This window comes from Notechis scutatus, chromosome 1, assembly GCF_049901735.1.
Source record: "Notechis scutatus isolate UNSWTSFEM ecotype Mainland chromosome 1, rNotScu1.2, whole genome shotgun sequence".
Lineage (NCBI taxonomy): Eukaryota > Metazoa > Chordata > Lepidosauria > Squamata > Elapidae > Notechis > Notechis scutatus.
The window spans coordinates 3,298,118-3,311,192 of NC_142009.1; the positions used below are offsets into that span (position 1 = coordinate 3,298,118).

At 47.5% G+C, this 13,075-nt stretch overlaps 1 protein-coding gene across 1 annotated transcript in view; it reads right to left on the reverse strand.

Moving 5' to 3' along the window:
• Positions 1–12,837, reverse strand: part of ANKRD13B (ankyrin repeat domain 13B) — a 50,161-nt gene extending 37,324 nt beyond the window's left edge. Inside the window, exon 1 of the mRNA XM_087955806.1 lies at positions 12,363–12,837. Within this exon, the coding sequence (XP_087811932.1) occupies positions 12,363–12,542 (180 nt within the window). The 5' untranslated portion in view covers positions 12,543–12,837. The remainder of the gene's footprint in view (positions 1–12,362) is intronic.
• Positions 12,838–13,075: the final 238 nt, after the last annotated feature.

The following is a 13,075-nucleotide window of genomic DNA, read 5'->3' on the forward strand; positions in this document are numbered from 1 at the left end:
GAGAAGGACCTTGGGAGTCCTAGTGGAAAATCACTTAAATAGGAGCCAGCCGTGTGCGGCTGCAGCAAAAAAAGGCCAACGCAATCCTAGGCTGCATCAACAGAGGGATAGAATCAAGATCACTTGAAGTGATAATACCACTTTATAAGGCCTTGGTGAGGCCACACTTGGAATAATGGATCCTGTCTTGGTCACCACGATGTTTAAAAAAAAATGTTGAGACTGTAGAAAGAGTGCAGAGAAGAGCAAGAAAGAGGATTAGGGGACTGGAGGCTAAAACATATGAAGAACAGTTACTGGATTTGGATATGTCTAGTTTAATGAAAAGAAGGACTAGGGGAGACAGGATAGCAGTGATCCAATATCTCACAGGGGTTGCCCCAAAGAAGAGGGAGTCAAGCTATACGTGAAAGCACCAGAAGGCAGGATAAGAAGCAATGAAGGGAAAACTAATCAAGGAGAGAAGCAACTTAGAACTAAGGAGAAATTATTGGGGAAAAAATATGAACATGGATAAGAGAAATCACAAATATTCAATTAGAACTCAAGGCTGAATTTTTTTTTGTTGGGAATAATAAAAGGTGAAGTCGCAAAAGAAATAAAATATTTAATTCTACATATAATCACTGCAGCAAGGATAGCATTAGCTCAATGTTGGAAGGGTGATCAGATGCCAACGGATAACTTGATAATCCGGACGATCTACGATTGCGCTGAAATGGATAAACTCACCCAAAAGTTTAAAGGAAGACTCAAAATATTTTACAGTTTGGGAAAACTGGTATAACTGGATAAAGGATAGAAACCAGAAAGTACACAGATAGGGAAGGGAAAATATAAAGAGGTTAGGATAGGAGTATTTACCAGACATAGCAAATAAGTATTGGAAAATTGTTTGATAAGAACACACCGTCTTAGCAATTATAAATCTTTATGTTTTTATGTTTATTGGTTATATATAGCTTTTGGGTTTCATATTTTATGAAATGTTTTGTACTATGTATGTATTTTTAAATGTTTAATACAGTTTATTTTTTAAAGTAAAAAAAAGGTGGGGAGGAGAGGGAAGAATAATTGGACTTCGTGGGTGGGGGAAGAGTGCTGGAGGTTTGAGTTGGTGAAATGTGAAATCGTTGGGATGTTTTCTTGACTACGCTCACTTGCTTACTGCGCAGATGTAGCCTCTTTCTCTCTCTAGGTCAGGGGTGTCCAACCTTGGCAACTTTTAAGACTTGTGGACTTCAACTCCCAGAATTCCTCAGCCAGCTTTGCTGGCTGAGGAATTCTGGGAGTTGAAGTCCACAAGTCTTAAAGTTGCCAAGGTTGGACACCCCTGCTCTAGGTCAAGATCAACCATCTTGGCATGCCAGATGTGTGAAACACCACCTGAAGATGCACCCACATGACATCATACACATCTCGGATTGGATGGCTAGTTCGAACTCTTGGGGGTGGGAACATGGGAATAACTTTCTATATGCGATTTCTGCGCCTATGGCCTCAGATCTGGTATTCCTTCTCATGCTACCACTTCAAATTCCAGTAAAAGTCCTTTTCTCTAAAACCATGGAATCTAAAGTTTTCTTTCTTGGATTTTGAATGGAGCATCACAACACCAGAAATTGTGGGTGCTCCCATCATAGGAGGCTTTCAAGAAGAGATCGGGCAGCCATTTGTCTGAAATGGGATAGGGGTTTCCTTGCCTGAGCAGGGGGGGTTGGACTAGAGGACCTCCCAGGTCCCTTCCAACTCGGCTATTCTGCTTTCCTCCCTCCCTCCCTTTCTGAAATTTTAAAGTTCGACAAACATTTGTCTGGAATGGTCTTGGATCTCCTCCTTGAGCAGGGGTTTGTTTATTTATTTTATTTATTTTGATTTGTCAATCGCTTACGAGATAATAGGTATAAGTATATACATAGTTATGAATACATGAAATGGGTACATATAAGAAAAATAAAAGAAACAATAGAACAGGGACGGTAGGCACGTTGGTGCACTTATGCACGCCCCCTACAGACCTCTTAGGAAAGGGGTGAGATCAATAGTAGAAAGTCTAAGGTTACAGTTTTGGGGGTTTGGGGAAGAAACCACAGAGTCAGGTAGAGTATTCCAGACATTGACCACTCTGTGGCTGAAGTCGTATTTCCTGCAATCAAGTTTGGTGCGGTTAACCTTGAGTTTGTATCTATTGTTTGCTCTTGTGCTGTTATGGTTGAAGCTGAAATATTCATTGACAGGTAGGACATTGCAATGTATGATTTTATATACTATATTTAGATTGGACCGGAGGTGGCGTAGTTCTAGGTTTTCTAGGTCTAGAATTTCGAGTCTGGTGGCCTAAGGTATTCTACAACGAGTAGAGGAGTGGAGGACTCTTCTTGTGAAATATTTCTGGATTTTCTCAACTGTGCTAATATCAGATACGTAATGTGGGTTCCAGACTGATGAGCTATATTCGAGTATTGGTCTAGCAAATGTTTTGTATGCTCTAGTTAGTAGTGTAATATTACCAGAGAAAAAGCTACATAAAATTAGGTTAACAACTCTTAACGCCTTTTTGGCTATGTAGTTACAGTGGGCTCTAGCACTTAGATCATTTGAGATGAGTACTCCAAGATCCTTGACAGAGTTTGGATCGTCAACAAGGTCTTGACTATTCAGCCTGTATTTTATTTACTGATTTTTTTTGCAAATATGTAGGACAGAGCATTTATTTGTTGAAATTTGAAGTTGCCATTTGTTTGACCATTCTGATACATAGTCAAGGTCTTTTTGAAGGGTAGCAGTATTGTCTGTGGTGTTGAACAGCTTTACATCATCAGCGAAGAGAACGCAGTTGCTCTTAATATGATCACAGAGGTCATTTATGTAGAGTATGAAGAGAGTTGGTCCTAGAACACTGCCCTGAGGGACACCACTGTTGACAGGTACAGAATTTGATAGGACGCTCCCAATTTTGACCATTTGTTTTCTGTTTGACAGGAATGCCTCTATCCCGTTATGCAGGTGTCCAGAGATACTGTAATATTTTAGTTTTAGGAGTAGTTTGTCGTGTACCACTGAATCAGAGGCTTTACAGAAGTCTATGTAGATTGGACTAGATGACCTCCCAGGTCCCTTCCAACTCTGTCATTCTATAGACTCTGATAAGGTGAATGATGCCCCAATTCTGTCAATTTTTGGCAAATCTCTTAAAACATTACCTTTCTTCCCCAGCCTTGTTTATTCCTGGATGATATAAACCGGATAAATGAGATTACATGATTGTTTGTTCTCCTCCCTTCATTCTTGGGTTTGACTGGTGTATTATGTCCGTTTACTTTAATCTGTTTGTTCTATTTTTTTTTAATATACTTTATTAATCTTTTATAATTTTAAAAAGTCAAACAACAACAAAATAGATCTTCTATATCAACACTTTGTGACATTCTATATTAATATTTTGTGCATTATTTACAAATATACAAAATTGTGCAAATATAAATCATTAACTTATCGAGTGCTTATCTCTATTTATTTACAATCCATTTATCTATCCACCAATCTGTCTCTGCTCAAACCAATCATACCATTTTCCCTACACCATGTAGTAATCAGATTCCTCTTTCTCTTGCAGACTTAAGGTTAATTTGTACATCTTGGCACAACTCATTATTGTTTGAATGGTCAGTTCCTCTGGTGGTACACATGTGTGTTTCCAACATTGGGCATAGGCGATCCTAGCTGAAGTTAAAATGTGCAATATTAAATATTTTATATTTCTTTCATATTTCAATTGTATTCATTTTTTATTGCTTTTCGACTACTACGGAGTTCCTAACTGTTGTTGGGTTGTGTGCCAACAAGAGCCACATATCTGTGAGACAGGCGGCTATTCAGGTAATCCTCGACTTACAACAGTTCGTTTAGTGACCGTTCTAAGTTGCAAAGGCAAGTGAAAAAAAGTGACCTGATGGTTTTTCACACTTATGACCTGTGATGACCCAAAAGGGTGTGGCACAAAGGCAACACAGTCAGATAACCAGTAAGAGTCCCTTTATTAGCTCCAACTTTGCCCCCGGTGTCCTGGTTACCTTCTGGGCCGGAGAAAAACTCTTCCAGGTAAACAGCCTTTGGCTGCAGAGAATCAAGTCCAAAACATGGTCAACATAAACTGTAACTCTAAGTCCAATCAAGGCAAAATGAGGTAATTAGTCCTACAGGGCAAGAAGGAACGGCAGTAATTTAACACGGTTGGGAGGACACCAGGAACACAGATAACCAAAGTCAACACAAGATAAACTCAAGTTTGTTCCCAGCCGCCGCCGCTCTCAGCTTGCATCTCTTTTAAACTCTCATTCCCAGCTGCGGCTAATGAAGGGAATCAGGGCCCTTTCCTCCCCCATAAGGCATGCAACCAACGTTGCTCCCTTCTCCGTTCCTCCCTGCATGCCCTAAGATGAAGAGGAGATGGGCTTGGATCTTCCTCTGGACCCCCTCTCCCTTGTTCCACCTCTCCCCTGCCCTGCCCAGCCGGACTTTGCCCTTCCCCAGTTTCCTCCCCAGCCAATAGAGCCACACTCCCACTCTCTGTGCCAGCTGTTCGTCTTCCTCCTCCGACAGGGGTATGACATAACCATTGCAGCATTCCCATGGTCACTGGATCAAAATTTAGACGCTTAGAATTCAGACCGCTGGGCAACTGGCATGTACTTATGATGGTTGCAGCGTCCCCATCGTCAAACATGATCCAAATTCAGACCGCTTGGCGACCAACTCCTATTGATGATGCTCGCCGTGTTCCCGGGGTCACGCCGTCCCCTTTTGCGACCTTCTGATAAGCAAAGCCAAGGAGAGAAGAGCCTGATTCACTGAATGACCGGGTGACCAACTTACCGACTGCAGTGATTCGCTTAACAACGGAGGCAAGAAAGGGTTGTAAAATGGGGGCAAAGCTCACTTTGATCGATGTCTCGCTTTACCACCAAAATTTTGGGCTCAATTGTGGGGTCGTAACGTCGGGGACTTCCTGGACACAATTTGCAAAAAAGTCATCTCCTCAATTTTGGGATTTGAAGAGCCGTTTTATTTAGCTTAATGCTTTTTTTTTGCTCAGTTTGGGGTACACCATGCTAAAATCAGCAGGAAGAACCGCTACCCAGGGGTGGGATTCAAATGTCTTAACAACGGTTCTGTGGGCATGGTCTAAATTTGTGGGCGTGGCTTGGTGGTCATGTGACTGGGTGGGCAGGGCTTGAGGACTTTGTGTGGCTTGGTGGTCACATGACTGGGTGGGCGTGGCTTGCTGACTGAGTGTGGCTTGGTGGTCATGTGTCTGGCTGAGCATGGCTTCTATGTAAATAATGTAAATATTTATGAAAAAAAATTTTATTAAAAAAAGAGCAACTTTTACCCAAAATCAGGCAAAACAGGCAGGCAGATTGAGTTGCTTGCAGAATCAGATTCACTCAGAGATCCATCTATCTGCAATCTGCTACCCGAGTCTGTCACATAAAATTTGCTTGCAAGCAAACTCATAAAATTAACTCACAACACACCACGTGTATAAATATTGATTTTTTTTATTTTTTAAAAAAGCAACTTTTACCCAAAATCAGGCAGGCAGATTGAGTTGCTCACAGAATCACAGACTCACTCGGAGATCTACCTTTCTGCCATCGGCTACCTGAGTCTGCACCGAAAAATAGAAGCATCGTCCTAAGGAAAGTTTAGCTCTGCTTTTAGATTAGCTAGAAAGCAAGAAATCCAACCATTTCCTGCTTTCCAGTTAATCTAAATTTCCCTGCATAGCAAAACAGCTGATGGTTGGAGGAGGGAAAGGAAAAATAGCAACTTAGCAGGCAAATTTGATGGCGCGCATGCCAGGTAAGGAGTGAGTGGGCAGGAAGGGGAGGGGCCAGCCAGTGGCACGATTTGCCGGTTCTCCAAACTGGGCAGAATCATAACAACTGGTTCTATAGAACTGGTCCGACCAGGTAGAATCCCACGCCTGCCCCCCACCCCAAAATAAATTGAGCACAACAAACTTTGGTATTGTTTGCTATGGAAGAATTTAGTGTTTCCGAATCGTGGCCCCTTTAAGACCTGTGGAATTGCTGGCTGGCTGGGGAATTCTGGGAGTTGAAGTCCACAGGTGTTAAGGTGTGTACAGATGTAGAGTTTCCCAGCAGATTGCAACAACCTAGACATTTCTAGTTGGGAAATAAATACATTTCTTTCCCCCAAAACTGGTTCCTTGATTTCCAGCCTAGGTCATACACCTGGGATCTCTTAGTGGTCTCCTACCCAAGTACTAAACAGATCCAATGCCACCGAGCCTTTTGAGGTCAGCCAGGATGTCAATATTGGGCGATCAAAGCAAGAGGTCCTGGCACCTTTCCAGGCTGGCTACTGACCTTGGCAAGGGTCAGCATTGGACTCCAAGCTCCATGTGGCTCGTCCAGATTACACAATTCTAAGGACTTAAACAGAACATGCCAAACAGATCATCCAGCACAGATCTGTAACTTCCTGCAAAATAAACCCCTTCTGAAACATGTGTCTGTCCGGGGAGGGAGGGAGGGAGGGAGGGGAGGGAGGGAGGGAGGGAGGGGGAAGGAAGGAAGGAAGGAAGGAAGGAAGGAAGGAAGGAAGGAAGGAAGGAAGGAAGGAAGAAGCTAGGAAGTTGGAATGGGGAAGGAGATGGAAATCAGAGGGAGGAAGGAAGGAAGGAAGGAAGGAAGGAAGGAAGGAAGGAAGGAAGGAAGGAAGGAAGAAGCTAGGAAGTTGGAATGGGAAAGGAGATGGAAATCAGAGGGAGGAAGGAAGGAAGGAAGGAAGGAAGGAAGGAAGGAAGGAAGGAAGGAAGAAGTTAGGAAGTTGGAATGGGGAAGGAGATGGAAATCAGAGGGAGGAAGGAAGGAAGGAAGGAAGGAAGGAAGGAAGGAAGGAAGAAATTAGGAAGGAAGAAGTTACGAAGGAAGAAGTTAGGAAGTTGGAATGGGGAAGGAGATGGAAATCAGAGGGAGGAAGGAAGGAAGGAAGGAAGGAAGGAAGGAAGGAAGGAAGGAAGGAAGGAAGGAAGGAAGAAATTAGGAAGGAAGAAGTTAGGAAGTTGGAATGGGGAAGGAGATGGAAATCAGAGGGAGGAAGGAAGGAAGGAAGGAAGGAAGGAAGGAAGGAAGGAAGGAAGGAAGGAAGGAAGGAAGGAAGGAAGGAAGGAAGGAAGGAAGAAATAAATTAGGAAGTTGGAATGGGGAAGGAAAAGGATGGGAATCGGAGGGAGGGGGAAGAAGGAAGGAAGTGGAAAGAAGGAGGGAAGGGAGGAAGGAAGGAAACGAAGGAAGAAAGAGAGGGATGGAAAGAGAGAGAGAGGAAGAGAGGAAGAAAGCAAAAGAGAAAGAAAGAAAGAAAGAAAGAAAGAAAGAAAGAAAGAAAGAAAGAAAGAAAGAAAGAAAGAAAGGAAGGAAGGAAGGAAGGAAGGAAGGAAGGAAGGAAGGAAGGAAGGAAGGAAGAAAGAAAGAAAGAAAGAAAGAAAGAAATTCTAATGGGCCCTGGAACCAGTCGGGCTTCAAATATTTAGAGCCAAGATCGACAACCACGTTGTTGCCATCTGAGCCCCCCCCCACACACACACACTTCTCTTTCCATATTTGTTGTGGTGCTGGTGGCTGTACTTTTTAAACATCGCCGTGACAAAACATCTCAACACAGCTCTGTCATGCCATTCTGCATTTCAGGCACGTCCATCATGATTGTGACTTTCTCCCAAACCCTCAAAAGAGGGCCGACAAACCCCCTCCCTACATAAAACACACACACACACACACACACACACACACACACACACACAGAGAGAGAGAGAGAGACTGCCTGGGCTCCCACCCCCCTGTCATGGCAAATATGACCTGTGCAAACCCAGGATTTTCCGTGTTGACACACAACTGCCCCGGCCAAACCAAAGCGGGCGTGGCAAATCCTCATACAACACGGACTAATAACTAACACACACACACATACAAGCAAGAGCAGAGGCGAGCAGGAAGCCAACAACAGAACACAGGTTGGGGTTTTATTTATTCCCCGGATGATCCAGGGCCCTGACTCTGGCATTGTGGGGAAAAGGGATCCCTAGAGATCATCCGGGAAGCCTGCACCGCTGGGTAACTCTGATTTCCCCACCCAGCAGGGAGAAGAGCCGCAGGGAAACAACAATTGTGTTATTTGTCTTATGGGAAGTCAACCCCAGCATCTCTGCCGGTCACGGGAGGCGGAACTCAAAGATTAGATTAGATGAACAGAGTTGGAAGGGACCTTGTAGGTCATCTAGTCCAACCCCGTCCCCCCGAACTCAACTTTGCTCAACAAGGAATCACATTGGTGCTAGTCCTCTTGATCAAAAGCCTACATTTTTTTGATTCACCGGCACATGTAATCCTTGACTTCTGCCCATAATTGAAGCTGGAATTTCCATTGGTTGTTTAAGTGAGGCCTGCCTCATTTTACGACCTTTTCAGTCCTCCCCCCCCCCCGTTAGTAAGTGAATCGCTGCGGTCGCACAGTCGTTAAGCAAACACGGCCATCTGGGAAGGTCACAAAGGGCCTTCGACCCCGCGATGCTGCAAGCATCAGAAATACACGATCCCAAATCGCCTGAATTTTGATCACGTAACCATGAGGATGCTGCCCCAGTCGTTAAGTGAGACGACTGGTAGTACGTCCCTTTGCAGCGCTGTCGTAACTTTGCACTAAACAGGTGGTAAGTTGAGGGTTACCTGTACTGTGTAACTCCAGGGGTGGGTTGGCACGGATGAGAACACAACGGTACTCCAAAGATCTAATGATTCGGCTCGTCCTGGGCTTACCCAGGATGCCACATCGTGGTTTGCTGAAACGCAGCTTGCAAATAAGCCAGGATTTCAGAACCGTAAGGAACTTACACCCGGGCGTGAAGCCAACGATGGGCAATGCCACCACAGCTGAATGGAAGGAATTGGTTCCCCATTCTGGGTTTAGCCGGTCTGCGGCTTCCCACCTTCCATTCCTTGCAGGTATACTGCTGCTAAACATGGAGGCTCGAACTTTAGACAACACAGTCAGCCCAATGCTGGCAGATCTTGGCCTTTGCTTGGACAACCGTTCTCCCCAACTCTCTAGCAAGATAAAGTTTTAGGAAAGATGCCTGGCATAGAAATCAAAGAAATCTTCTTCTTCTTCTTCTCCTTCTTTCTCTTTCTCCTTCTCCTTCTTCTTCTTCTTCTTTTCTCCTCCTCCACTTCCTCCTCTTCTTCTTCTCCTCCTCCTCCTCTTCTTCTCCTTTCCCTACTCCTCATTCTCTTCCTCTTCTTCTTCTTCTCCTCCTCCTCCTCCTCTTCTTCTCTTCTTCTCTCCCCCCTCCTTCTCCTCCTCCTCCTCCTCCTCCTCCTCTTCTCCTTCTCCTCCTCCTCCTCCTCTTCCTCCTCTTCTCTTCCTCCTCCTCCTCTTCTTCTTTCTTCCATATTTAAAAATGTGAAATATCACTCACGCATCATCACAAAATCCGTAAAGCCTACAAACTTGAAATTTAGCACCTATGTTCTTCTTGGCTTCAGTTTCAGTTTACCAAGCAGCTTTACTACAGGACAGTTGAGCTCAGCCACGCCCAGGCTCCTTGCTGTCTCCTTGCTCACACAGCAAATACTGTTTCAGTTTCCAAACAGCCCTCAACTCTCTCACACATTGACGGGAAGCTAGCCGGATGAATACCCACGGATGGTGGTAGGCAGAGGCAGAAATTTTTCCCCTTCTTATTTTCCTCCCCAAAAACTAAGCCCGACCACATAGTTTCGTAGCGAAGCACGGGGATCCAGCTAGAATATCATAAACAAATAAATAATATTAAGCGTTTTACCCGACACAGGAAGTCCTTGACTTCCGACCACAGAGAGCATTTGCACCAAGACAAATTCCTTGTGTGTCCAATCACACTTGGCCAATAAAAGGAAATTCTAATTCAATGGAGCCCCAAATTTCTACCGCTAAGTGAGACACTTGGTTTTGCCTCATTTTGCGACCTTTCTTGCCACCGTCGTTAGGGCAAGCACTGCAGTTGTTAAGGGAGTCACACGGTTGCTAAGTGAATCCAGCTTTGTACCTGTCACAAGGTCGCAACAGGGGATCACACAACCCTGGGACGGCTGCCACCGTCGTAAACATGAGTCGGTTGCCAAGCGTCCGAATTTTGATCGCGCGACAACAGGGATGTTGCAGTAGTTGGAAGGCTGTACGGACGGTTGTAAGTCACTTTTGGTCAGTGCCGTCGTAATTTCGAACAGTCACTAAATGAGCTGTTGTAAGTCGAGGACTACTGTACCTGTAAAAAGGTTTCGTTGGGTCCATGAACAAAGCTAAATTCAGAAATTTTGCTGCTAGAAACAACAGAGAACCTCACAGGTGGTCTCCAAAGGCTATCCATCAATCAGAGTGGAGCTGGAAGGGACCTCGGAGGTCATCTAGCTGGCCCCCTGCTCAAGCAGGAGAACCTGTACTGTTTCAGGCAAATGGCTGCCCAGTCTCTTCTTAAAAACCTCCAGTGGGAAGGAAGGAAGGAAGGAAGGAAAGGAGGAAGGAAGGAAGGAAGGAAGGAAGGAAGGAAGGAAGGAAGGAAAGAAAGGAGGAAGCAAAGGAGGAAGGAAAGAAGGAAAGAAGGAAGGAAGGGAGGGAGGAAGGAAGGAAGGAGGGAAGGAAGGAAAGGAGGAAGGAAGGAAAGGAGGAAGGAAAGGAGGAAGGAGGGAAAGAAGGAAGGAAGAAGGAAGGAAGGAAGGAAAGGAGGAAGGAAGGAAAGGAGGAAAGAAAGGAGGAAGGAGGGAAAGGAGGAAGGAGGGAAGGAAGGAAAGGAGGAAGGAAAGGAGGAAGGAGGGAAAGGAGGAAGGAAGGAAGGAGGGAAGGAAGGAAAGGAGGAAGGAAGGAAAGGAGGAAGGAAAGGAGGAAGGAGGCAAAGGAGGAAGGAAGAAGGAAGGAAGGAGGAAGGAAGGAAAGGAGGAAGGAGGGAAAGGAGGAAGGAGGGAAGGAAGGAAAGGAGGAAGGAAGGAAAGAAGGAAAGAAGGAAGGAGGGAAAGGAGGAAGGAAGGAAGGAAAGAAGGAAGGAGGTTGGACTAGACGACCTCTAAGGTCCCTTTCCAATATCTGTAGCTAATCTGAGGTGGGGAGCAGGCAGGCCGGGGGGGACGGGGACGGCAGACAGAGATACTAGCGCTGGCAAAGGGTGAGGCTGCTGATCCCCCTCCCCATCCTCCCCCGCCCCAATGAAGATGCTGAAGGAATAAAGGCTCTTTGCAAGAGCTTAGCGGAGGGGTGGCGACATCCCCTCCCCACCCGCTTTAAAGGGGGAATCCCCACGGGGTCGCCCTGCCTCGCCCACGTGGCCCTGCACCATGGTCCTTGGAGTGCAGAGGAGGAGGAGGAAGGAGAGTCCTGCAACGCCCTCTCTCTCTCTCTCTCTCTTTCTTTCCCTCTCTCTCTCTCTCTCTCTCCTTCTCTCTCTCTCTCTCCTCTCTCTCTCTTCCTCTCTCCCCCCCCTCTCTCTCTTTCCCTCTTTCTCTCCCTCCCTCTCTCTCTTTCCCTCTCTCTCCCTCCCTCTCTCTCTTTCCCTCTCTCTCCCCTCCTCTCTCTTCCTCTCTCCCTCTCTCTCTCTCTCTCACTCCTCTCTCTCTCTTTCCCCTCTCCCTCTCTCTCTCTCTCTCCTCTCTCTTTCTTTCCTCTCTCTCTCTCCTCTCTCTCCTCTCTCTCTCTCTCTCTCCTCTCTCTCTCTTCCTCTCTCCCCTCCCTCTCTCTCTTTCCCTCTCTCTCCCCTCCCTCTCTCTCTTTCCCTCTCTCTCCCTCCCTCTCTCTCTTTCCTCTCTCTCTCCCTCTCTCTTTCCCTCTCTCCCTCTCTCCTCTCTCTCTCCTCCCTCTCTCTCTCTCCCTCTCTCCCTCTCTCCTCTCTCTCTCCTCTCTCTCTTTCTTTCCCTCTCTCTCTCTCCTCTCTCTCCTTCTCTCTCTCTCTCTCTCCTCTCTCTCTCTTCCTCTCCTCCCTCCTCTCTCTTTCCCTCTCTCTCTCCCTCCCTCTCTCTCTTCCCTCTCTCTCCTCCTCTCTCTCTTTCCTCTCTCTCTCCCCTCCCTCTCTTTCCCTCTCCCTCTCTCCTCTCTCTCTCCCTCTTCTCTCTCTCTCACTCCCTCCCTCTCTCTCTCTCTCTCTCTCTCTCTCTCCTCTCTCTCTCTCTCCCTCCCTCTTCCTCTCTCTCTCTCTCTCTCCCTCTCTCCCTCTCTCTCCCCCTCCCTCCTCCTCTCTCTCCCTCCCCCACTCTCTCTGCAGAGACCCCAGGCCAGCGACCTTCTCCCCCAACCCCGCCACCGCCAAGACCCACCTGCTGTCCGCCGCTGAGCATCCTCTCCAGCTCGGCGGGGCGATCGTGCCAGACCAGCGCGTGCAGCGGGTAGCGGCTCTCGGCTCCCTTGCGGCTGGCGGCTCGCGGAGAGGAGGAGGAGGAGGAGGCCAGCATCCTCCTGGCACCGGGGCGAGGGGCTGGCGGGGGCTGCAGCCGCATGGGCGCCGCGGGCACCGGGACGGGCCGGGGCTCGGGGTGGGGGGAGGAAGGAAGCCGAGCCCCCGCCGGGCCCTGGAGCTGCTGACACGCCGGCAGAGAAATAGAAGGAGGAGGAGGAGGAGGAGGAAGAGGCGGAGGAAGAGAAGAAAAAGAAAGGAGGAGGAGGGAGGGTGGGGGAGGCGCCCCCGCCGCGGCACACAAAGGGGGTCGCGTGGATTGAGGGCGGAGGGGTCGCCCCGGCCGGCTCCCTCCCCGCGGCGCAGCAGCCCGCTTCAGCGGGGAACCATGGGACTTGGAGTCGCGGGCACCACCCTTCCCGCCCGTTCCCGCGAGAGGAAGCCCCCTCCCACCAACGGGCACCGCCCGCCCAGCGTGGGAAGCAAGGGGGGACACACTGTGGCAGGAGGTGCCGCCCGCGGGCGCCAGGTTGCAAAAGCGCTGGCTTGTCCCACCTGTGCGGCTTCGACTGCGCTTGCGGGCCGTTCTGGGCGTCTCTGTTCATCTTTTTTTGGGGGTAGCAGGTCTGCTGCGGG